This window comes from Orycteropus afer, unplaced genomic scaffold, assembly GCF_000298275.1.
Source record: "Orycteropus afer afer isolate SDZICR_OR568_19922 unplaced genomic scaffold, OryAfe1.0 scaffold00002, whole genome shotgun sequence".
Classification (NCBI taxonomy): Eukaryota; Metazoa; Chordata; class Mammalia; order Tubulidentata; family Orycteropodidae; genus Orycteropus; species Orycteropus afer.
The window spans coordinates 11,553,384-11,577,967 of record NW_006921589.1 but is presented as its reverse complement, the minus strand read 5'-3'; the positions used below and the strand labels follow the sequence as shown (position 1 = coordinate 11,577,967).

The 24,584-nt window shown below is 49.7% G+C and overlaps 1 protein-coding gene across 1 annotated transcript; it reads left to right on the top strand.

Annotated features, from left to right (window-relative positions):
• Positions 1-503: 503 nt before the first annotated feature.
• VIL1 (villin 1) lies at positions 504-22,952 on the top strand. The gene is made up of 19 exons (XM_007959560.2): positions 504-578; positions 1,667-1,741; positions 3,137-3,333; positions 4,371-4,479; positions 4,680-4,790; positions 7,020-7,222; positions 7,330-7,408; positions 8,093-8,191; positions 8,868-9,021; positions 9,707-9,807; positions 9,892-10,029; positions 10,613-10,771; positions 13,380-13,559; positions 14,115-14,260; positions 15,114-15,258; positions 15,649-15,837; positions 17,253-17,321; positions 18,636-18,776; positions 22,839-22,952. The coding sequence occupies exons 1-19, from the start codon at positions 504-506 to the stop codon at positions 22,950-22,952; spliced, it is 2,484 nt and encodes an 827-aa protein (XP_007957751.1).
• The last annotated feature ends 1,632 nt before the right edge of the window (positions 22,953-24,584 follow it).

Genomic DNA, 24,584 nt, shown 5'->3' with positions numbered 1-24,584 from the left:
TTGGCTAATATGAATAGAGCTGTTATAAACATTTGTGTACAGGTTTTTATTTGAACACCTGTTTCTAATTCTTTTGGGTGCATACCCTTTAAAGCCCTTGTTTATTCTTTTTACTTCCCCTTTTATTTTTTATAACTCTGCATTTTTTTTTTAAACCAAGTATGACTTTGATAAAGAAAACATTTCCAAAAAGAAAAATTGTTTGGGGCTAGATACAAAAAAGAACCTGGAATGCAAGCTGAAGAGGGAGAGTGTTATTCAGCAGGTGACAAGAAGCCAAAGATGTTTGAGCAAGCTCAGAGCTGGGTGGGAAGACGGGAGGCTGGGCTCTCGCAATCAGAGTGGGGCGCTAACCCTTCTCCACCCCACGTCCCTGAGCGTGTGGCCGCCTGGTGCATGATGAGAACTCTCTAGGATGGGCTGCAAGGGCAGCTCCTGAACCCAGGGTGCTCCCAGCTCCTCAGCCTCTACTCCCACTTCCCTCTGCTCCAGGCTCCTCCACGATGACCACACTGAGCACCCAGGTCAAAGGCTCTCTCAATGTCAGCACTCCGGGGGTGCAGATCTGGAGGATCGAGGTGAGTACCTGCCTGCGGGAAGGGGTCCTGCAGACCTGGGACAGTGAGGGAAGGGAGAGACCTAGGATGGTGCTTTTTCGCTTCCAGTCGTGCCTGGCTGGCCTGAGCCACCTGCCTTGATGCCCCTACCCGAGCTCCGCCCTTCTCTCCTTGCATCCTCTCCCCTGACCATCCTCTTCCCCTTTTTCCAGTACCTTCTCTTCTCTTTGCTTTCTGTCTACCTTCCACTTTCTCTCCTTCCCTCTATTTCATTTGTCTTTTGTTCTCTTCTTCATTTGTCTGTCAACTTTCCTCTCCATTCCTTCCTCCTTCCCTTTTAAAAAGTATTTTTTATTTCTTAGTAATAATGATAATAAACATAAAGCTATTCTGTACGAATTATATCAATCAAAGTTTGAAAATAATAGAATATTTGAATTTTCAATCTATTGGGAACTTAGGGTCACTGTTGTTAGATGTTGTCAATCGGTCTCTGAGTCACGGAGCCCCCGAGCACCATGGGATCCTATGGCTGTGATCCGTGGGGTTCTCCCTGGCTGCCTGTCAGAGGCAGACCCCCAGGCCTTTCTTCCAGTCTGTCTTGGTCTGGAAGCTCCGCCGATACCTGTCCAGCATCACATAGCAAAGCCTCCATTGACAGGTGGGTGGTGGTTCTGCAGAGGTACGTGACTAGGCATAGAACCTGGATCACCTACATGGAAGGTGAGAGTTCCACCAGAGACCCACCGCTGCATCCTCTAGGATATGATAATTTTTTGTGAAAGGGTTGTACCCCTTGTTTTCAGTGAAATGAAAGTGTTGGTTGCAGCTTTAATGCTTGCTCCAATATCGCTGGATTTGAGTCATGTGACGCAGTGGACTTAAGTTCTCCTCGCTTTTCCTTTGCCTGATCTATTTCCTCTCCTGCCTCACTGTATTTTCCTCCGCCCCTCTTCCTTTTCTGCTTCCTCTAGTTCCTGTGGGCTGCTCTCCTCCTCTGCCCCCTCCTCCCTGCTCTCTGCCTCTCCCAACTCTTCCTGTGGGCTAGGGAGGTAGGAGGCAGGGTCCTGAAAAGCCCAGGGCAGCCCCTGACCTTCTTGTCTCCTTAGGCCATGCAGATGGTGCCTGTTCCTTCCAGCACCTACGGGAACTTCTTTGATGGTGACTGCTACATAGTCCTGGCCGTGAGTGTGGGCCTGGCAGGGGAGGGGTGCACAGGTAGTGAAGGCCACTCACCCACTGGTGTTAGGCTGGGTGGGAAGGAGAGCTGGCCTGGCTTTGTCTGGAGACAGTATTCACTAGGTGTGCCCCGGAGCCCAGCCTTGGGCTGGCTCTGCGGGGGTCAGCGACAAGAGAGGCCTACCTTGCCCTTGAGCCATGGAGCCCTGCTGAGGGCCCTGTCAATGTACTACAGTCTCAGGGGGAATTCTGGATGTCATCTGTTCTGGTTCCCTAGTGCCACTCTGACAAGAATATACCACAAATGGGATGGCTTGAACAAACAGGAGTTTATTCTTAAAATTTGGAGGCTTTAAGTTCAAGTTCAAAGTACTAGGCTCTAGGGGCTGGGTGAAAGCCCTTCAACCTTAGGCTTCAGCTCTGCCTTCTGCTCCCGGCCCACTGGAGCTAGAGGTTTTTCTTCACTCAGACAGTTGCTGGCTGCTGAGACTGACAAACCCAAGGTTGACAAGTAAAAATGCATAGTCCCGATGTTACCAAACCACACAGCAGGCCGTTAAGTCCATTGTAAGTCCCAAGGTCGGCAGAGCATGGCAGGCTGCTGAACAATGACACGGCTACATGCAGGGTTCAAACATGCCGTAAACTAGAGACCATTCCCAAAGCTGTTTCTTATATATGGGATGCAGACCACATACCAAAAGGCAGCTACTCAGCTGCTCATAGTAGACCCCACCATGGAGCTGATTACCAGTCTCATCATGGGGAATACTACATCCACCTACCCAGCCACTCAACCAGGCCCAGCCAAGTTGACACACGAACTTAACCACCACATCACCTTAACTTGAACTCATGTTTCCAAAACCTTTGCTGATCTTCGTATCACCTCTTTGATTTCTGCCACATCCTGGTTCCACCAGTAATATTAATTTATTTGTATATTTCATTATATCGACTCACTTTAACATTTAAATACATTTACTTAAAAATAGAACTCTATATCACCACTGTAAATAGGCATCAATGTCACGTGTCACAAATAGAAAGTAGCTATAAAGTATTCACACAATCAGCACATCTAATACATGTGTTTGGATGCCACCTCATTAGTTCACATACCTTTGATGGACCGTGCACACCACTGTGTGAAATACCACTAACGTCCAACCAAATTATTTCCAACATGAGAAGAGCAAGGCCTTGCAAGGGAAAGGTGCTGAACCCATTGTAGACTGGGGCTGCTACTCAGAGTTCTGTCCACCCACCCAGTGGGCTTCCTTGTGCCATGCTTATAGTGGTCCAGGACTCACGTGGTTTAGGAGACTTTGCAAAGTGGGGAAAGGTAGTGGCTATGGACACCTAGGGCCTCAAATCCACTCACCACCTTTCTCCTCCAGATCCACAAGACAGGCAGCAATATATCCTATGACATCCACTACTGGATTGGCCAGAACTCATCCCAGGATGAGCAGGGTGCAGCCGCAATCTACACCACGCAGATGGATGACTTTCTGAAGGGCCGAGCAGTCCAGCACCGTGAGGTCCAGGGCAACGAGAGTGAGGCCTTCCAAGGCTACTTCAAGCAGGGCCTTATGTAAGAGGGATGAGGCAGGCTGGGAGCAGGCCAGGATTGGCCTGAGACTGGGAGTAGCAGGGGACCAGGGTGGAGATGTGGGATCCAGGACTGAGCTGAGGGGGATGCCCAAGTCTAAGGGCAGACCTGGGCAGTACAAGGTGCTCTGGGGCCAGGAAAGGAGCTTAAGGTTGTGGTGGGAGCCAGTGAGGGGGTCCCCACGTGGCTTTTGGCATTTTTTTCCTTATCTGTCTTCACTCCTCAACTCCATTTCTGCTACTACTTGTCCTTGGCTCTTGTCCCTCCGAGTATGCTTTTGGCTGCCCCACAGGCTGTTCTGAAATGTGTGTACCATGAATTTTCTTCCCTAAATCAATTCCTATGTGGATATCCTGGAGAGCTCAGTGTCTCTGGAGGCCTTCTAGGGAATCACATCAAGTCCCCATCTGGCCAAAAGGCAAATGTCTGCTCTCTCTTTCTGTAAAACAGGCATTTCACACTTAAGACTCAAAGTTCCATATTTTCTTGAAAAGTCTAAAGCTCTGGCCTCCTGGCTTCCCCATGGAAATTCAGTTTGGAGCTGAGTTGCTACTGATGTGTAAGGTGGGCCAGAAGCTCTCTGACCTCCAGTTGGCCACAGTCCTCACCCTTCCCTATTGTCTTACTCTCTCCTCTTCCCACAGTCAGGCTTTTGAGCTGGCACCTCTCCTTCTTATCCTTCTTCACTTCAATTCCCTGCTCTCAGGGTCCTGTCCTTAATCCATACTTCCCACCTTCCACAACACCATGCCCTGATCCGGTGGACTAGCTGGAGGTGAGTGAAGCATCTAGGATGCAAGCTAAGGAGGTCCTCACTCCCCATGTCATGTAAGTGCTTGCAACAGTGACCCTGACTTGGCTCCTTCAAGTTTGCATCCTCAACATTCACCACCTCCCCCTCATCCCAGCCCTGTCCCTCAGGTGGCTCCATCACACCCTCAGGCAGCCCAGGTCTGGGAGGGTATGGGTCTGTCAAACCTCCCAGCCTACTTCCTGGATTAGCTCACCTCTCTCCTCAGTGTTCGCAAAGGAGGCGTGGCTTCCGGGATGAAGAACGTGGAGACTAACTCCTACAATGTCCAGCGGCTGCTCCATGTCAAGGGCAAGAGGAATGTGGTGGCTGGAGAGGTGGGCAGCCCACTGGGGGCAGTGTGACACAGCTTGGGGCATGGCCTCCTGCTACCCTCCCAGGCTGAAGGAAGCCTCAGATGGAGGTCTAGGGTAGAGAGCAGAGGCCGAGGAGGGGAGAACAGCACGGAGGGTGGGGCCAAGAAACGATGGATGGTGGATGGGTCTGAGTAGGGTCTGTTCCCTGCATGGCTCCCCAGGTGGAGATGTCCTGGAAGAGTTTCAACCGTGGTGATGTTTTCCTCCTGGACCTTGGGAAGCTTATCATCCAGTGGAATGGGCCTGAGAGCAACCACATGGAGAGACTCAAGGTGAACTCTGCCACTCATGTACCTGCCCACCCCAGTCAAACTTGCCAAACTCCTGCATGGCCTGATGGGACACCATTCCCTCAGGGCTCTCTCCTCTGGCTCTGTAGGGGTGGGTGTATGGGAAGGTGGATGTGAGTATCTGTGTGCTGGTGGTGAGATGGTGTGTACATAAGAGTTTGTGGGTGTGCTTGGGAGTGCTCATCAATGTGGTAGTCCACCAAGATTTACTGCATCCCTGTTGAGTGGCAAGGAGCCCCTGGGTGGTACAAATGGTTAAGTCCTTGACTACTAGTCTAGAGGTTGGTGGTTCAAACCCGCACAGAAACACCTAAGAAGACAGGCCTGGTGATCTGCTTCCAAGAGGTCACAGCCTTGAAAACCCTATGGAGCAGTTGTACTCTGCACACATGGGGTCGCCATGAGTTGGAATCGACTCGACAGCAACTAACAACAAAAACCATGCAGCAGACCTTGTGCCAGGCTCTGGGCATCTGGTGGTGAATGAAATGGGCAGAAACTTGCCCCCCAGAGTTGGCCATCCAGTAGGGGAAAAACTGGCTTTTCTTAGAAGGGAATCCCCAGAGAGCTGAGGAGCAGATGCATGGCACTGGGGGTTCAGGGAAAGCTTCTGGGAGGAGGAGGAGGTGGGGACAAGGCCCCAAGGCAGGCGAGATAGTGGTTGGCCAGGGTCTGCTAGGAGTAGTGTGGGCCGGTCTCATGGGGCTAGGCTTACAGGCTGTGATTGGGTTTTATTCTCAGGGCTGTGGGAGGCTGCTGACAAATTTTAACGAGTAAGGGACATGGTCTGATCTAAGATCCTTTTCACTCCTTCAAGGAGATGAGGAGGAGTGGAAGGCAAGGGGAAGTAGGAGCCCCTGTAGCCACCCATGGAGGGGGGAGGGTGTGCAGACTCAGACTTGGATGGTGGAAGCCACAGGGTTGACTTGTGTGCGGGAGGGGTGAGGAGGAAGGGAGTGAGGCAGAAGTGGAAGGCCTTAGGATGGGCAACTGTGAGGATGGATGGGAGTCCCATTTCCTGAGAGCAGACAGATGAGGAAGCAACAGATTAGGAGAGAAAATCAAGAATTCCCTTTTGGACATCTTAAGTGGTCTTCTTGGAATTTGGGATAAACAAAACGAGAGCAGAGAGCTGGGCTAGAGACAGCAATGTGGGCACTGGTGGTGTAGAGGAGGCATCAAACGTCCCGCAAGGCTGGGAGTGCAGAGAAGGAAGGGAGCCTAGGGTTAAAATGTGAAAACCAGAACATGAAAGTCAGGCTGAGGAGGATGAGCCAGAATGTGTGTGTGTGTGAGTGAGTGAGCCTGTGTGAGTATGTGTGTGTGAGTGTGTATGTGTGAGTGTATGTAAGGGTGTATGAGTGTAATTGTGTGAATGTGTGAGTGTATGTGTGAGTGTGTATGAATGTGTGTGTGAGCAAACGTGTGTGTGAGCATGTGTGAGGGTGTGAGTGTGTGCATGTGAGTGTGTGTATGAATGTGTGTGTATGTGTGAGTGTGGGTATGTGTGTATGAGTGTGAGTGTATGTGTGTATGAGTGTGTGCATTGTGTGTGCACATGTGTGTATGTATGAGTGTGTGTGAATGTATGAGTGTATATGTGTATGAGTGTGGATTAGTGCATGTGTGTATGTGTGAGTGTGTATGAGTGTGAATGAGTGTGTGTGTGAGGACGTAAGTATGCTGCAGGTACATGTCTATGTACATGTGAGCACAAGTGAGAGTGTTCATTCTGTGTGTGTGATTGTTTATGTATCTGTATGTATGTGTGAGCATATGAGACTTATGTGTGTATGTGCAAGACTGCTGTACGTGTGTGAGTGTGTGCATACACTCGTGTGTGAATGTGTGTGCATACGTGTGCACGTATGTGCGCAGGTTTTGAGGCAAAGAGACTGAGTTCTGTGATCCTCGGGCCTCAGCTGTTGTCCAAAACTGTGAAGTCACAAAGTTCAGAAAGTGCCAAAACCGAGGGCCTGAAAAGTGCACTCAAACACCACGCCTGCCTGCCGAGGAGAGAGCCTGCTTTCCCACCTGGTTTCCTACACACGCCTTAAAGGCGAGTCCCGGGCGGCATTAAAGGGGAAGTGGGGCAGGTGCCTCAGTGCTTGGGGCTGCTGCCGGCTGGGCTGGGGCTCACCCAGTGTGGTGGTGATGGTGGACGCTGCTTTGTGCTTCATCCTTCATGGGTCACCCGGGGCCTGTCTACAGGGTATGACCCTGGCCAAGGAGATCCGAGACCAGGAGCGGGGTGGGCGTGCCTACGTGGGCGTGGTGGAGGGGGAGAACGAGATGGCGACCCCGCAGCTGATGGAGGTGATGACCCACGTGCTGGGCCAGCGGAGGGAGCTGAAGGCAGCTGTGCCTGACACGGTGGTGGAGCCCGCGCTCAAGGCCTCCCTCAAGCTGTACCAGTGAGTGACCAGCTGGGAACGGCCTGGGTGCTGGGGGACTTCCTGGGCAGGGCCCCCAGCTGGCAGACCGAGGACCCTTCCCGAACTATGTCCGCCTTTGTCTGCAGTGTGTCTGACTCGGAGGGAAAACTAGTGGTTAGTGAAGTTGCCACGCGGCCTCTCACACAGGACCTGCTCAGGCATGAGGTGAGCCACAGTTCTCAACTGATCCATCTCTCCTCCAAGCAGGAGAAATTCCAGCAGGCTGGGCTAGCTAGGCATGGGAAGGCAACAGACTTAGAGAGAGAGAGAGAGAGAGAGAGAGACAAAGGGAGAAAGGGAGAAAGGGAGAAAGATAGATATATCTTTTTCTTTTTTTTGGTGAAAATATATATATAAAACATACACCAATTCAATAATTTCTACCTATACTATTGTTACATTGATTACATTTCTCAAGTTATACAACCATTTCTTGCTATCCTTTTTTTCTGAATTATTCCACCATCATTACGAAGTCCTCTAAGCTTCCTATCTAGCCTTTTGAGTTGCTGTGGTCATTTTGATCACATATAGATAATTATTTTAAAGAGCACAATACTCACGACAGATATTCTTACTTATTAAGCTCAACTTACTTGGTTTCAAGATAACTTCAGATGAAAGCTTTGGTTTAAGGTTAACATTTCAAGATTATCTCAGAGCAATAGTTTTGGGGCTTGATCCAGCATGAATGGCTCCAAAAAGACTGGAATCTATGACAATTTAAAATTCTATTCCACATTTTCCCCCTTTTGATTAGCAGGAGACCCTTTCTGTGCCTAAAACTCCTGGGTCCAGCACTCCGGCATCCCCAGACTCTCACTCTTTGTCTTTCTCTGTCACCTCTAGGACTGTTACATCCTGGACCAAGGGGGCCTGAAGATCTTTGTGTGGAAAGGGAAGAATGCCAATGTCCAGGAGAAGAAGGAAGCCATGAACCAGGCCCTGGTAGGAGTGGGTGTTGGGGAGGAGGGGGAGCTGTGAGGAAGAGGGAGAGTGATGGGAGAGGAGAGACACAGAGACACTGGCCGGAGAAGGAAAAGGGGTTCAGACAGGACACAGCCCCAGGAGGCAGAGGCTGGGGAAGACTTTGGGGAGGGGCTGGGCAGGGGCTGGGCCTCACCCAGCTGTGGGGGTCCATTCTGTAGCCACTTGGGGTTTCTGCACACCAGAGAGCCAAGCCCCAGGCAGCCCTGGGGTCTTCTGAGGATGCGATCCTTCACTTCCCTGGACTTGGGCCTGGGTCGGTGGAGAGAGGAGGAATGGAGACTGGTCTTTATCTTAGCTCCCAGGGGTTTGGGCCAGGCTTAGAGCTGGAGGCATGTTGGGGCTGGAGTCAGTAACCCTAAGTGGCTTGGAGTCAGTGGTAGATTGGTAGTTGAGTTCAGGGCTGAGTTGGAGATGGAAGGTCAGCGTTAGAATTGAGGCTAGGTCAAGTTTGAGGTCAGATTTGGCCTTGGGGTTGGGGTCAGAATTGGGATTGAGGTTGAGTTGAGGTTTGGATTTGGGACTAGGGTTAGATTTGACCTTGGGTCTGGTTGGGGTTAGAGACAGGCTTTGGCTTGCATAGGGGGTAGGGGCTAGGGAAGGGACATAGCCCCCAACCATCCCCTTTTCTACCCAGAACTTTATCAAAGCCAAGAAGTACCCAGACAACACACAGGTGGAGGTGCAGAATGATGGGGCAGAGTCTGCGGTCTTCCAGCAACTCTTTCAGAAGTGGACAGTGCCCAACCGGACGTCTGGCCTGGGCAAAACCCACACTGTGGGCTCCGTGGGTGAGGGCCAAGCCAGGGCAGGGCTTGGGGAGATGGTGGTGAACCCCAGAGCAGGTCAAGAGAACACCCTTGACCTGCCTTTCTCTTCCCTTCCCAACTCATTTCTCATATGAATGCTTTTACCCTGGCTTTGGGCTCCCCCGGGTAGGGTGGGAGACACAAGTAAACATGGATAAACTTAAGAGTCATCATTAAAGGGCCCTGGGAACTACCTGCCTTTCATTTGGAGTGGGGTTTGCTCTCCCTGGGAGCTCTCACAGGCAGTATTTGCTGAGGGCAAGCTCAGCATCCGGCCCCTGGGGAAAGTATGAAAGGATTGTGTAAGCCCCATTATCGAGCAGCTCCCTGTTGAGCTGGGATTCTGCAGGGATCAGGACATGGGCAGATCATCACATCCTGCCCTGTGTTCTTCCCCTGGCTCCCCTGGAGGCACTGGTGATTCATGAGTCTTAGGGGCAAGAGATTTGTTATGTATTATGGTGTTGCCCCTCTAACTCTGTGACCTCAGGTAAGCCACTGAATCTCTCTAGCCTCAGTTTCCTCATCTGCAAAATGGGTATAGGAATTGTAGCCCCCCCATCACAGCTGTTGTGAGGAGCCAGGGGACCAGGCTCTAAAATACAGGTTGGGCAACCAGCACATCCTCAGCTGGTGACATGTTGTGTCTTGATTCCCCCAACCCTAGCCAAGGTGGAGCAGGTGAAATTTGATGCTGCGTCCATGCACATCAAGCCTCAGGTGGCTGCTCGGCAGAAGATGGTAGACGACGGGAGTGGGGAAGTGCAGGTACGGCTAGGGGAGAGGAGCCACCATGGGTAGGGTGGGGGCGGCGGAGCCTGGCTGCACCTCATGGCCTGACATCGGGCCCAGATGTGGCGCATCGAGGACCTGGAGCTGGTGCCTGTGGATTCCAAGTGGTTAGGCCACTTCTACGGGGGTGACTGCTATCTGCTGCTCTACACCTACCTCATCGGTGACAAGAAGCACTACCTGCTCTACATCTGGCAGGTCAGGCCCCACCTGCCCCTTCCACCATACCTCTGACAAGTAGCCATCACCCTTGAGTTGAATATCTCTGGTGATGGGGGGCTCACCCGTCAAGAGGCAGTTTGTTCGATCGTAGGGCTGCCGTGACTGTGAGAGCCCACTGACATGGAGTACCCCATTCATGACCCCTTTCCTTTTTGGTTCTCTGAGTCTCCTGTCCCATTTCCATCACATCCTGCACACTCCCTGTGCTCTGCCTAGTTGTGTGTGTTTCCATGTCCAGAAGTGAGGGTTCAGGGAGGCTGGGGGTAAGTAGTCTGTACCCACGATGCTTCCCCAAGGGAGGTACGGTAAGGAGGAAAAGAGGTATGGGGTCAAGGCTGGGTTGCAGGTAAGTCTGAGGCTAGGAAAAGGTTAGGTGTGAGGCTGGGATCAGAGTTGAAGTGGTCTGAGTCAAGTGATGTTTTTGTCCATTTCCAGGCTGGGACTGGGTGGAGAGGACAGTTCAGTTTGAGGCCAGGTCAGACCTAGGCGGAGTTGTTGCTGAGGCTGAGGTCTGGGTTGGGGGCTGACTCCATCTTACTCTTCCTCCTGCTCCTCCCAGGGCAGCCAGGCCAGCCAGGATGAAATCGCAGCCTCAGCCTATCAAGCCGTCATCCTGGACCAGAAGTACAATGATGAAGCAGTACAGATCCGAGTCCCAATGGGCAAGGAGCCGGACCACCTCATGTCCATCTTCAAGGGACGAATGGTGGTCTACCAGGTACAGCTGCTGGACTGAGGTGCCTGACAGTATCCACAACCAAGAGGGGGTGGGCATGTGGGAGGTGAGGCAGGACAAGAGCCCTGTCTGCAGGAGGGTCTGTGGGGTGAGGGTGTGGAAGGGACCCAGGGAAGGGAAGGCCTGTTCTTGGTAGGAGGGGACCGTTGAAGGCTCCCTCACCTACGTGGAAACTGATAATATAAACCACCATTCCATCACTACAAATATCTTTTTTTAATTTACTTTTATTGTGGTGAAAACACGTACACCAAGACATTCACCAACATAACAACTTCCCCATTTACAGCTCAGGGACATAGATGACACTTTTTATGTTGTGCCACCATTAGTGCTATTCTTTTCTAAAATATTCCACCACCATGAGCATGAACTCAATGTTCTGCAAACAAAACCTTCCCCCTCCTCCTTCCTCCTACCCCTGGTAACAACTAATAATCTTTGGTGTATACACACACACATATACATACACACATTTTTAAAGCTATCTAGCAATCTTCCCTCCCCCTCCCCCATCCCTGGTAACAACAAGGTTTCCCTTCCATATGTAAATCTTTCCTTGATTGTTCACAATAGTGGACCAATAGAATAGCTGTCCTTCTGGGATTGACTTATTTCACTCAACATAATGTTCTCCAAGTTCACTCATGTTACGTGATGTTTTGAGGACATTCAACCATTTTTTAAAATGCATGTAATGAGCATCTACTGTGTCCCTAGTACTTTCCACACATCAACTCCTAGAATCTTCTTCAAAAAGGAAGTTGTTTTGACTAAATTTGCTTAAACAACACACCTGTCCAAACTGCATCAGGGAATCTCAACGTAGGGAGATAGTCCTCTCATGCAGGCAATACATCCAGAACCTATTTATTGAGCACCTGTGTACCAAAGTACACAGCACTTTGCAAAATTCCTAGGTGGGAGAAGAATTGTCTGCTGATACTTCTACCATCTTGGGAGCCAAAAGACACATGTTATGCTTGAGAGGTGAACTCAGAGCCTCAGGCACAGAGGGGGTTAAGCACCAGAAAGAAAAGTTGAGTTCAGAGTGGGGTGTGAATACACTGATCTGGGAATAGACACAGAATTCATGATGGAAAAGGGATTTTGAGGCAGTCTTGACTTGGATCAGAGTTGCAGAGCTTAACAGAGTAAAATGGGGCCTGCGTTGCAGGTCACAGCCCCAAGGAAGGCGCCATGGATGGTGCGAAGCCTGGCCTAGCTAATCTGGAGGGAGTGGGAGAGCAGTGAGTCTAGAAAGGCAGTTTGCAACTTCCTCCTGTGGGACCACCGTGAGACACTCAGCCGAGGAACTAGTTGCAGGTGACTCCAACTCACGGTGGTGACCCCACGTGTCTGAGGGTAGAACTGTGCTCCAAGGGTGTTTAATGGCTGATTTAAATAGCCAGGCCTTTTTTTTTTTTTTTTAATTGTGATTTGGGTGAAAATTTACAGAGCAAATTCACTTTCCATACAGCAGTTCACATACTTTGTCTCATGACACTGAGTACAATTTACCATAATGCAACAGCTTCCTTCCCACCTCCTCCCCATAGTTACCTCTTCCCTGTGTCCATCCCTCCATGCACTCCTGCCCCCTGAGCTGTCTCCCTGTGCATAAACAGCCCTTCTTTCTCCCACGATTGTTCCCTCCAAGGAGTATATCCACCTCAGGTAAATGTTCAACTCATATACCTGTCTTTTGTTTGGCTGGAAGCCACAGGAGTGGGTTCAATTCCAGACCTGAAGGGCAGCTAGGGGCCATAGTCTCAGTGGTTCCACCAGGCTCTGTCAGACCAGCAAACCTGGTTCCCCCCCACTTTTTGTTTTCCCAAATGATTTTGAGTTTTGTTCCACATTGTTCTCCCTCTCTATCCAGGATCTCCTACATAGATCCCCCTCTGAGTGGTTGACAGTGGTAGCAAGGCACCATCTAATTCTTCTGGTCTCATAATCATATAGGCTATGGATTGCATGATATACCAGTCACTAGGACTGATTGTTTCCATGAATTTTTGGTTTTCTTCATTCTTCTTTGCTCTGGATGAGGAGAGAGCCATCGTTGCTTCTACATGGCTGCTTGCAAGGTTTTAAGATCCCAGTCGCTACTTGCCAAACTAGGAGGTGGAACAGTGTTTTGTAGAGTATGTTATGCCAATTTAACTTGATGTCCCCTGAGACTATGGTCCCGAGCCCACAGGTCCAACTTCTCGGTCCCTCTGGGCGGCTTAGCCAGGCTTTCTTCCCAGGCTCTTCTCGGTGGGCCGAACCTTCACATTTCCTGTTAGCAGCCAAGCACATTAACCTTTTGTACTGCCCGGGGAGTCTCCAGGTTGAGGAGCTTGGATCTTATTCTGTAAGCAGTAGGGAGCCATGGAAGGTGTTTGATCAGAGACATCCATAACCAAAGCAATGTTTTGACAAGATTAGTTTGTATGCCTGTTGGTGTATCAAAGGAAGTGGAGGGTGAAGAGCCAAGGGACATGCTGACCCCACCCCACCTCTCTTCCTCTCGGGTTCTCTTCATCACGATCTTCTTTACTGAGTTACTCCTCCTCTTTCTTGGCCTTCTCCCCACACCCTGCAGGGAGGCACCTCTCGGGCTAACAGCTCAGAGCCAGCACCCTCCACACAGCTGTTCCAGGTTCGGGGCACCAGCACAAACAACACCAAGGCCTTTGAGGTCCCAGCCCGGGCCAACTCCCTCAACTCCAATGATGTCTTCATCCTCAAGACCCCATCCTGCTGCTACCTGTGGTATGGGAAGGTGTGTGTGCAGGCCCAGGGGTCCCCATCCCCAGATGGAGTCTTGGGGTTCCCCAGCCTCTGAGTAGACCTGGGTCATGTTGAGACCTCAGACGGAGTCCTGTTTGCTCATTTCTCTGCTGCCTCCCCAGCTCTGGGTCTTTCTGCTCCATCTCTAGCCAGGCTTTAGGTTCTCATCCTCTAAGTCTGAGTCAGTCTCTCTTGTTTTGTTTGGCTCCAGCACCTCTGCCTGTCCCAGTGTTGGTCTGTCTCTATGTCTTAGGCTCTCTATCTCTGTGCCTGCTTCTGTCTCCCCATTTACCTCTGGGACAAGGACTCTCAGCCTCTTGGAGTCCTTCTCCTGCTCTCTAAGGGACATGCAAACTTTTGCCTCCTCTGCCATTCTTTGGAGCACCAAGGACAGAGGGGAGGATGGGAGAATGGGCCCTCCTATGGCTGTACCTAGGATCTGATCTAGAGAGCCTCCTCAGACTCCAAAGCTCTAGGGGAGGGGATGGCCAAGAGGTAGTGCTAGACATGGTCTCCCCCAGCCCAGCTGATCCCTTCCTTTTCCTAGGGTTGTAGTGGGGACGAGCGGGAGATGGCCAAGATGGTGGCTGACATCATCTCACGAACGGAGAAGCAAGTGGTTGTGGAAGGGCAGGAGCCAGCCAACTTCTGGATGGCCTTGGGTGGGAAGGCCCCCTATGCCAACTCCAAGAGGTAACTAGCTGGTCTCTCTGCCTCTGGTCCCTCTTCTGAGGCTGGAGAGCCTCCTAGCACCTTCACCCACATGGTCCAGAGCCTAAGGCAGGCACAGACTGGAGACTGGGTGCCAGTCCCCCAGGGCTATTAGATGGATCAGGGGCAGTCATTCCTTGGAGCCTCTTGGGAACAGGGGCTGTGTCTCTACTGCTCATATTAGGGAATGCCTGGGAAGTAGGGGTCTTCCATGGGCAGGGGGAGTTCACAGGCACAGGAGACAATGCAAAGCAAGGGCCAGGTTATAGGTTTGCCCTTCAGGCCCTGGATGTGGGAGAGCAAAAAATTCTCTTTCAAAGAGTTTTCCTAAAGAATATCCATGCTCTACTGTTTTCCGGTTCAAAAGCAAAAGGGCCTGGGCTGCAGTAGCAGCAGGAGGGATGGAGGGGAAATACCAGAAAGAGTTTCTTAACAGGCCTGTAGATGAGTCAGTAGAGTGCATGTCCTGGAATTTTCTCCTGGGGAAGCTTTTGGGATGAGGGAGAGTCCTTCTGTGTATTCAGAAAAGAGGCCACGTTACTAGGAGATGGCCTTTCCATTTTGTTTCTGTTTGCCATTGAGTCGATTACGACCCATTGTGACCCTGTGTGGTGATAGGATGGCCTCATAGAGATATGTAGGCTGATTGCCAGCTCTTTCTCTTAAAGAGCTCCTGAGTGGATTCAAACTGCCAACCTTTTGGTTAGTAGCCAAGGACTTAACTGTTGTGCCACCAAGGCTTCTCTTTCCGTTTTAGAGTCCCTCAAAGTTCAGTGTCTTGATTCTCTTACCCCCCATCTTTCTCCACCAACATGATTTTCTCTCTATCCTGCAGGTTGCAGGAAGAAACCATGACCATCACCCCTCGGCTCTTTGAGTGTTCCAACCAAACTGGGCGCTTCCTGGCTACAGAAATCCCTGACTTCAATCAAGATGACTTGGAAGAGGAAGACGTGTTCCTGCTTGATGTCTGGGACCAGGTAAGACAAGGGCCTGGAGCTTGCCTCAGTCTCCTGGAATGAGAAAGAGTAGGCATCAACATTTTTGCTCCCTGGGAACTGTCTTATGAACAGCAGGAAATCTGAGAAGGAAGAAGAAAGGGGCCCCTGGATAGGATGTCTTCTTCTCCACTCAATGTCTAATTCTTCTCACATGGCAGCAGGAGTGGTTTTGAGGATCTGAGCTCCAGATCCTCTGACAACCTCCTCAGTTCCTAGGTGCAAAAGTCAGGGCCCAGAGCAAAAGAGGGCTGGGTGGTGGCAGAGCCTGGAATCAACTGTTGGATGTCCAAGTCTGGGATGAACTGAGGTGGAGCCCTGTGGGCCAGGGAAAAACAGGAAGGACTAATTAAGCCCCGGGATTCTCAACAGGTCTTCTTCTGGATTGGGAAGAATGCCAGAGAGGATGAGAAGAAGGCAGCAGCCGTCACAGTGCAAGAGTACCTCAAGACCCACCCCAGCGGTCGTGACCCTAACACCCCCATCATTGTGGTGAAGCAGGGACACGAACCCCCCACCTTCACAGGCTGGTTCCTGGCTTGGGACCCCTTCAAGTGGAGTGTGAGTGAGCTTGCCCAGCCTACCCTTCTCTGTGTGGCTTCTTCACGGCACAGTTCTGAGAGCAGTGCTGACTCCCACAGGATTTCCTGTTCCCTTCTGATATACGACTTTCTTATTCGTACTGGATTAGAGGGGACTTGGAGTCCCTGGGTGATGGAAAAAGTTTTTGAACTCAGCTGCTAACTGAAAGGTTGGAGGTGTGATTCCACCCAGAAGCTCCTCAGAAGAAAAATCTGACAATCTCTCCTTTCATAAAAATCAGCCACTGAAAATCCTATATGTTTTCAGTGGAAAACAAATGTTTTCCTAGCCCTAAAATCTAAGCAGAATGGTTCATATACACGTAGTACTTCCACCGAGTGGCTGCTAAACCAACCCCGATAAAAGCAGAGCCCTGGGAGTGGGTCCTCACAGTAGAACCCCAGTGAAGCTTTCCTGCAGGAGGGAGGAAGGCCAAGGTAGAGTGAGTCCCACCTTGGTGCTTTCTGGGCTCTAAACTGATGCAACAGAGCCCTGGTGGTGCACTGGTTAAGCGCCGGGCTGCTGACTGAAAGGTCAGCAATGTATCAGCTACTCTGTGAGAGAGAAGATCTATGGATCTGTTTCTGTAAGGATTACAGCCTAGGAAACTCTATGGAGCAAGTCTACTCTGTGATATAGGGTCTCTGTGAGTTGGAATCAACCCAGCTGCATACAGCAACAAAATTGGTGCAATAATAAAGCTTAGGGAACCTGGAGAGTTGAGGTAAATTTGCTAATTTTTTTTTTTAAATTCAGTGATTGAAGGGCAGATTGAGTTTACTGTTGAACCTGGAATGAAACAAATCTCCAGGCTGCAAATCTAGATGCCAGAACTTCTCAGATCCTCATCAGTACCCCAAGTCGACAACCCTGTCAGCCTTCTCCTCCCCTAAGTCTGTGCTGGCTTCTTTCTCAGCCTCATTAATTCGTTCATTCAGCCCAGCATAAATGATGTGTCAAGTTTAGTGCCAGGCACTGGAGATATGGAGATGTGGCCATGGTACCTTCCACCACCTTCACTCCTCTCTGGCAGGGTTTTTCCCCAACTCTGTGAGGCAGCTCCTCAGTTCTCCAGGACCCCGAATGCCCCAGAGCCCACACAGTGTCAGCAGGTTCTCAAGGCTGTGTGAGGCTGCCTGCACTGGTACCCAACGGTAGAGGAGGTCCTGCTCCTCGCCACCCCCACGTTGGGCTGAGTGGGAACAGATAACCCCTTTGACTCCATGCTCACCAGCTAACCTTTTCCAGGGACCCACCACAAGCCTTAGCCAGAGCTACCCCTCCTCCTCCTCATCACCAGGCCCAGTGCCAGCCCTCTTTCAACTCTGAAGGAAAATGGCCTTTCTTCCTGCCTGCTAAGGTCTATGTCTATTTGTCACTCACTGTACATGCAGAATGCCAAATCCTACGAGGACCTGAAGATGGAACTTGGAAACCCTGGGGACTGGGACCAGTTCACAGCTGTGAGTACGAGGCAGCGGGGCTGGCGCTGGCCTTCTCGCTCATCACCTTGACTCTGTGCCAGATGGCTGGGCCTACAGTGTCAGAAAGCTCCAGAGAAGAGGCAACGTCCTCCCATTTTCCCCAACTTCTTATGGAAGCTCTTCTTGCTATTTGGTTTATATGCCTGGAGTTGTTGTTTCTCTTCTTTTTCTTAGTGAAATGGTTCTCAAATTTTATCATGCATAAGAGTCTGGGTGATGGGGTAGGGAAAGCTTATTAAAATGAAGATTCCGAGGCCTGCTCCCAAAGATTCTGGTTTTGTAGAACTGGGTTGGGACCTAGGAACCTGCATGTTTTTAACAAAGGGCCCAAGTAATTTGATAGTTAGTCCATGGACTGCACTTCAAGAAATAATGATTCCTCTCTATGCTGTCACTTTTGGGATCTCTTCTCCGCATAGGGTAACTGCGACACCTTTAATTTTTCAATTACTTGACAGAAATGTATTTAGTCTTTAGACCACTGGCCTGGGATATGGAAATATGAAATCAAAAAGCCTTTCTTTCAAGAGTTCACAGGCTTACAGGGGAGGTCAGACAGAGTAGGTGATGCAGAATGTGAGAGCAATTTCACAAGCACACTGGGGTGATCAATAGCGAACACACAGGGCACCTCTACCCAAACACAGGCTGAGTATACCTGTGGCCCTCAATATATTTTTCTTGGTAGACTAACCTTGAAGGCTGAAAAGCACAAATAGGGCAAGGTTAAGTGAATTTACAGGAGCTCTGGTGGCACACTACTTAGCAACCAAGCAGAAAGGTCTGTGGTTCGAACCCACCAGCCCCTTTATGGGAGAAAAGGCTCAAGGATCTGCTCCTGCAAAGATTACAGCTTAGGAAACTGTGGGGAAGTTCTACTCTGCCCTTTATGGTCTCTGTGAGTCAGAACTGACTTGATGGCACACAACAACAAATGAATTTAAGGATGAGAATTTCACAATGGATATAGGTGAGAGGGTCACAAATGGCCAGAGTAATCTCAAACATCTGGGTGAAGCCATGGAGAAGGGAGGTTATTGAACAAAACACCCATCTTGTACCAATAGGCTTTGGTTGGACAAAGATCACTAAGCTCTTAGCTTGTGGATCTAATCCAGAGTATGTTTCCTTATGAGGAATGGGGGGGTGCGCCATGACTGATGATGTGGGAATGGAAGAGTCAAGAAAGGCTTCTTGAAGGAGGTACCCTAGAACCAATCCTGGTTTCAGAGAGAGGTGGCCTGGGAGGGAAGTAACCAGTGAAGTAATCAGTGGTGTCCTTTTCATTCCCAGGAGATCACAAGCTCCCAATTGGATGTGTTCAATGCTAACAGCAACCTCAATTCTGGGCCTCTCCCCACCTTCTCCCTGGAGCAGCTGGTGAACAAGCCGGTGGAAGAGCTCCCCGAGGGTGTAGACCCCAGCAGGAAGGAGGTGAGTTGGGCTCACCAAGCAGAATAAGAAGACAGGGCTTGTGGATTTGTTGAACAGCCCAAGTGACCTCTCCTCATTGTGCCCTGCAGATGAAGAGGTGTTGGGGGGCCCTGGGAACAATACAGACCGGTCCCCTGTATGGTGGGCTTGTGTCCCAGAGGCAGCGAGAGATCAAAGATGCCTACTCACCCTAGTGTTTTAGTTCAGTGGCCACAAATGCCACAGAGGTGAAATGCAGGTGCCATCAAGAGTATTTAAAACAGGAACCTGTTTTGGTCAGAGAAGATTGCATCCTGAAAGGTGAATAGGAATTCTTCAGGCAAAGCGGAGTGGGGAGGGTTTATTCTTGGAGAAAAGCACAGCATAGAGTCCAGAGGCGAGGACTAGCATGGTGTGTGGTGAGACTGCAAGGTGGCCAGAGTGGCTGCCTGTTGAGAGCCAGGCAGAGGCAGCTGGTGAGGAAAGCAGAGGCTGAAGCGGTACCCTCTCTGCCACGTGAGGGATTATACTCTTAAAAGTGGAGGGAAACCCTATGGCTCGAAGTAGGGAAGGGAGGTCAGATTTGCATTTTGAAAAGATCGCTAGAAGCTTCCTGTGAAAAATGGATCGTAGATGGCAAAGCAGCCGTAGATCAGCCAGGAGTACAGTGCAGCTGCCAGGCCGGGAGACAGTAGCCCAGGATAGCCGGTGGCTATCAACGACTCTTGGTGATTCCTGCATAAAGGGTATGTGAGAGAGGGGAACAATGAGTTGTTCTCTGAGATGAAAAAAAAAAATCCTGGGTCAGACTGAACTGAACCTGTTGCCAATGAGTTGATTCTGACTCACAATGACTAGGGGGCACAGTCTGTGCTCAACTACTAAGGGCTGGTAGTTCGAATCCACCCAGCAGTGGTGTGGAAGATAGGCCTGGTAATCTGCTTCCAAAAGGTCACACAGCCTTGAAAACCCGATGGAGCAGTTCTACATGGGGTTACCATGAGACTGAACATAGAGAGGGGGACAAGCATGAGTTTAATGGTGGCCATGTTGTTTGAGGCCCTCGTGAGACATGTAGGTCAAAATATATGTTCAGTAGGCAGTCAGTCTTTGTAAGTCTGTTAAGGGTTTGGCTTCATCCCCACAACTTTGCATCCTGCCCTTTATCTTAGAGAGTGTGATCCTGTAATTCTCGCCTGCATTTTCCCATCTGTAAAGTGGCCAGAAGGCTAGGAGGTAGTTGTGTCCTCACTGTAGCATTGGGTTGATCACAGTATGAGTGACAAGCTTAGCCTGCCTCTGATACACAGAAAGTATTCTATAAATGTGATTATTCTTATTGTCTGTTCAACAGAAAAAACGGAATTCCAAAGAGGGGAAGTGATTTGCTTACTGTTACATAATTAGTAGCAAAGCCAGGCTTTCTAGCTGAGTAAAAGCCCCATCTTACCATCATCATAACCTGCAGCATAAAGAGAGGATTTCTAACAGCAAGGCAGCCAGTGTCACTGAGCCAGGTGATGGACAGGAGGCGGAAATGGGTGTTATTTCAAATGGAACAAAACCAAGACAAAAAATCCACCATGGTAGAAAGTCCTTAATCTTAGAAATCTATTTTTAAATCAGTCGTCTGTTGCTGATTTTTTTTTGTATCATGGATATAGTGTACATTTTTGCCATGTGGGAGGGTGGAATAGGTGAGCTGGTGACCACAGTGACCATGGGAGTGGGCCTGGCTGCAAGAAGTAGCAAGAGGGTAATCTGAGTGTTTGAGCATCAATGAATAAACCACAGGGAGGTGGATGTGGGCATAGGTGTGGCAGGTAATCAGCTGGCAAGACTGCAGGGTTCAAGACCAGGACAATGGAAAGATACAAGTCCACTGGGAGGGGCAGGCCCTGGTCTCTAGCCCAAGGGGTCAGAGTCCAACAGTCATAACAAAACTGAGGACCCAGTCTGGTTGGACCAGAGACAACAGCGTGGGCCACTGCAGACACCTAGCACACAGCAGCCACAGCTGTGAGGGACCAGGGTGGTGTGACTGCACAGAGACTTGGGTACAGGGCCTCTTCCCCATCCACTAATGCCCAGAGCACTCATTTACTGTCTTCTCCCCAAATGAGGCCCTGCACCACCCTGCCTGGGGGGACGGGGAAGGGTCCCAGGAGCCTTGAGAGAATGCTCTAGGGGCAGGAGGCAAGTCTAATGACAGGTTAGAGAACTAGGGCTTCAGAACCACCTGAGCTTGAAATCAATCAACAGGTGTTTACCAAGAAGCTGTTCAATTCAGGTCTCTCTTCTGGAGTTAATACAACACTCCCAAGGGCAACCCCCCTTAGCAAAGCATCATGATATTTAAAGGCAGCCAACTGCTCTCAGCTACCCCATCCCATCTTGGTGCCTCGAGGAGCAGGGATGAAGGCTAGGAGAAGCAGTTTTATAGCAACTTTGAGGTTCTTGAGTTGCCTTGCGGGTATTTGGCTCGCTTTAAACAGCATCAGCATCTCTATCTTATGTTAGAGTTGGGCTGAATGCTGTTTCAGTCCATCCTCTCATTTTATGGCCTACAAAGGTAGTGACTCCCAGTTGTGACTTCCAAGCCAAGAACGGAAAGGTAGAATTTTACTATTTAATGCTTCTAGATCTCTTGTAGGACAAAAGAAGCCAGGACAATTCATTTAACTAGTTTGTTTTCTACTCAAAATAAGCTAGGCAAAAGCTCTCTCTAAACCTGTTCTTTGGACTTCCTAGCTGCTCCTCTTAGGATCCTCCCCCCACCTCAGTTGTACCCCACCCTCCTGCCATCTCTAAGCAAAACGGCTCCCATGAAAGAATCTGGCTGATACATTCCCGAGGGAATATAAATGACTGATAAGGTCCAACATACTACCTTTTAACCGGAACCTGTCAGCTAAAAAGGATGAAGTTATCTATGATGGTAAAATTCCATCAGCTACAAACATGATAGTATGCTGGGCAGGTCAGAGAAGGAAAGATAAGAAGCCTTCATAGTAAGTAACCCTAAAATCACGCCAGGAAGGGAGAGTCAGTGTAGTTCAGTGGGACATTGTATGGGATTTGGAATCAGGTAACTCTCAACTTCAGCTTCACCACCAAAAATGGGAACATTTGACTGTGCTTCATCTCTGTAAACGCTACCGTAGCACACGTAGCTTAGAATGCCACTGGCTCTGCCCACTTAGGGTAGGGGTGGCCCTATTTCCCTTACAGCCAGTTGGCTAAAAGCCCTTCCCAAGGGTGATGGGCTCTTGCTTAAAGAGCCATTCTCCTGTGATAACAGCAACTAAATCTTACATATCCAGACTCTGGCCAACTCCCCCATAAGGCCCATCTGCATACTCTCTGGGGCAGGCTTCTGTAAAGGATCCCCTCACTGTGGGTTTATGGCTAAGTGTATATAGATGAATGAGCTAATTTGTTTTCAATGACCTTTAATTTGTGATGTATTTTTTCCATCATAAAAACTTACAAAGCAGAAAAAACTGGCATGTAAGAGATGTCTCCTGTTTTTTATAGAGAGGAAACTAAGACCTTGAAAGGGAATCAACTTCTTAACCAAGCTTAGAAAATGTCTGAATTCTTATTTGGGGGCTAATGTGAACGTGACCTTGGCCAAAGGAAAAGGAACTCAAGCTACCGCATTACTGTCCTTTTCATTATGTTCCAAATGCAATCATTTAGGGAGCTAACTTCTGGAACCCCAGAATGCTGTCCCTGTCCTCTCTATCTCTTCCCTGGCTCTAACAACATTGCCTGCTTCTACTCTGCATTTAATTGCTACACCTGTATGACTCATCCGGGAGCCCCTGGGTGCAGGGGGTTAGCACAGCTGCTGACTGCAAGGTTGGAGGTGTGAGTACACTCAGAGGCATCTCAGAAGAAAGGCTTGCCTACTTGCTTCTGCAAAACCAGCCACTGAAAACCCTACAGAGCAGTTTTACTCCAACACATATGGGGTCACTGTGAGTCAGAACTGACTGAGTAGCAAAGGGTTTATGTGACCCATCAGAGTAAACCCTGGGCAAGAATGTGACCTCTGCCCTCTCGTTCCTCTGCTTCTAGGAGCACCTGTCCCTTGAGGATTTCACAAAGGCCTTGGGGATGACTCCAGCTGCCTTCTCTGCCCTGCCGCGATGGAAGCAGCAAAACCTCAAGAAAGAGAAAGGACTGTTTTGAGAAGCATCGCTGCAACTGTACAGCACCACCCTACCCTGCTTGCAGGGTCTCTCTTTATTCCTGGTATTACCCTTTGCCAATTGAAGCATAAATTTATAGCTGTGCCTGTGAGCAGCAGAGCCTGTGGCAATGCCATCTGTTTGTAACCTGCAGAGGATGGCTCCAGGACCCTGTGATCCCAATTCCAGCTCTCCAGAGGGTGGCTGGAGCATTTCTACCCTAGGGTTCCTCACTGTGAACCACGCTGCTCTCGTGCTCTGGCCTCTTAGCAGCGGTCACACTCCACAGCACTGAGCCGTCCCCAAGGTTTTCTCTATCACAACTCATTTTCATCCATGGCAGGTGGGCTGCAGCACTAGTTTTGCATCGTCCCCAGAGTAATGGCATCTTTTCACATACTTCCTTCACTGCCTTTCCCAGGCCGTAACAATTACGGGGACCCCTTTTTTTAAGGCAGAGTTGAGTGGCCTAGACACCTCATTAGACTTCACAATATCGACTAACCAGTACTTAACTCAGTGAGTGCAGCATACCCACTGGGTCTAGGCTTGGGGCAGATAAAAAGTGCAAATGTTATTTCAGCCTCTCTCTGGTACCCTTCATGATAAGGCAGATGAAGAGCTCAGCTAAGGCCCATGGTGGATACAGGCTGTGACCCAGAAGCCTCTGCAAAGCTCCCAGGCTCCTCAGATGGAAACAAGGGAACCTGGTGGTGACTCTGGCCCTACGCTGGTTTGCCAATCCATGTTGTTTAAGGTGTAACAGTGCTGCACAGCAGGAGGGTCAGAAGGCCAACAGACTTCCACAGCTTCAACACCTAGCTTTAAAAATTGTCTGCAAGAATGTGCCCTTTCCAGAAATAACAGTCAAACCAACAGATTAATAAAGGCTTTAATTTCACACAAAAAAACTCTGCATAATTTAAAAAGGAAACAAAAACAAAGAAAGACCATAAAGGATACAAAGGAATAGTTCTGCTAAAACACAGATAAAGTGCTGCTCCACACAAACCAACATAACGAATGAGAACCAAAGTCACTCAGAACAGAGGAAAACCACTTCACATGTGGCCGAAGCTGCTGGTCAGGCCAGTGGCAGCTTGATGAGGAAAAATGCAGGAACCCACTGTTCTCTCCATAAGAGTAAACAACACTGACAACTGGCCAGAGAAGCTGGGGCAGGAAGAAAAAGATCAGAGGGAACAAAAGGGAAGAGAGGGGCACACAACCCCACGTAGTCTCTCTTCAGACAGGCCCGCTCTGCTCCTGAAGTAGACCAGTTCAGCTGGCTGCTCTGTGTCCTGGCACTAAACCCTTTGACAATGTGGGTCCTGATCAGACCGTCCCACGCTACTTTTATGCCAGTGGAGGTACCTGTATTCTGAACCTCTGTAAGGAAGTCCAGCACTACAAAGATCGACTGTTTATGTTCACACGGGCACGTTTTTTATGAAATACTTAAAACCGCAGACCCGTGGCACCCACGGAAACAATTTACCAACTGTGTATAAACAGGAAACAACAAGAGAGGCGGCCTGGAGTCTAGTGAGCGAAGCACGCTGTAAAGGGGCTTATGACTGTGGGAGATGCAGCAGAGTAACTCAGTCACAAAACTCTCAAGGCCCAAGAAGCT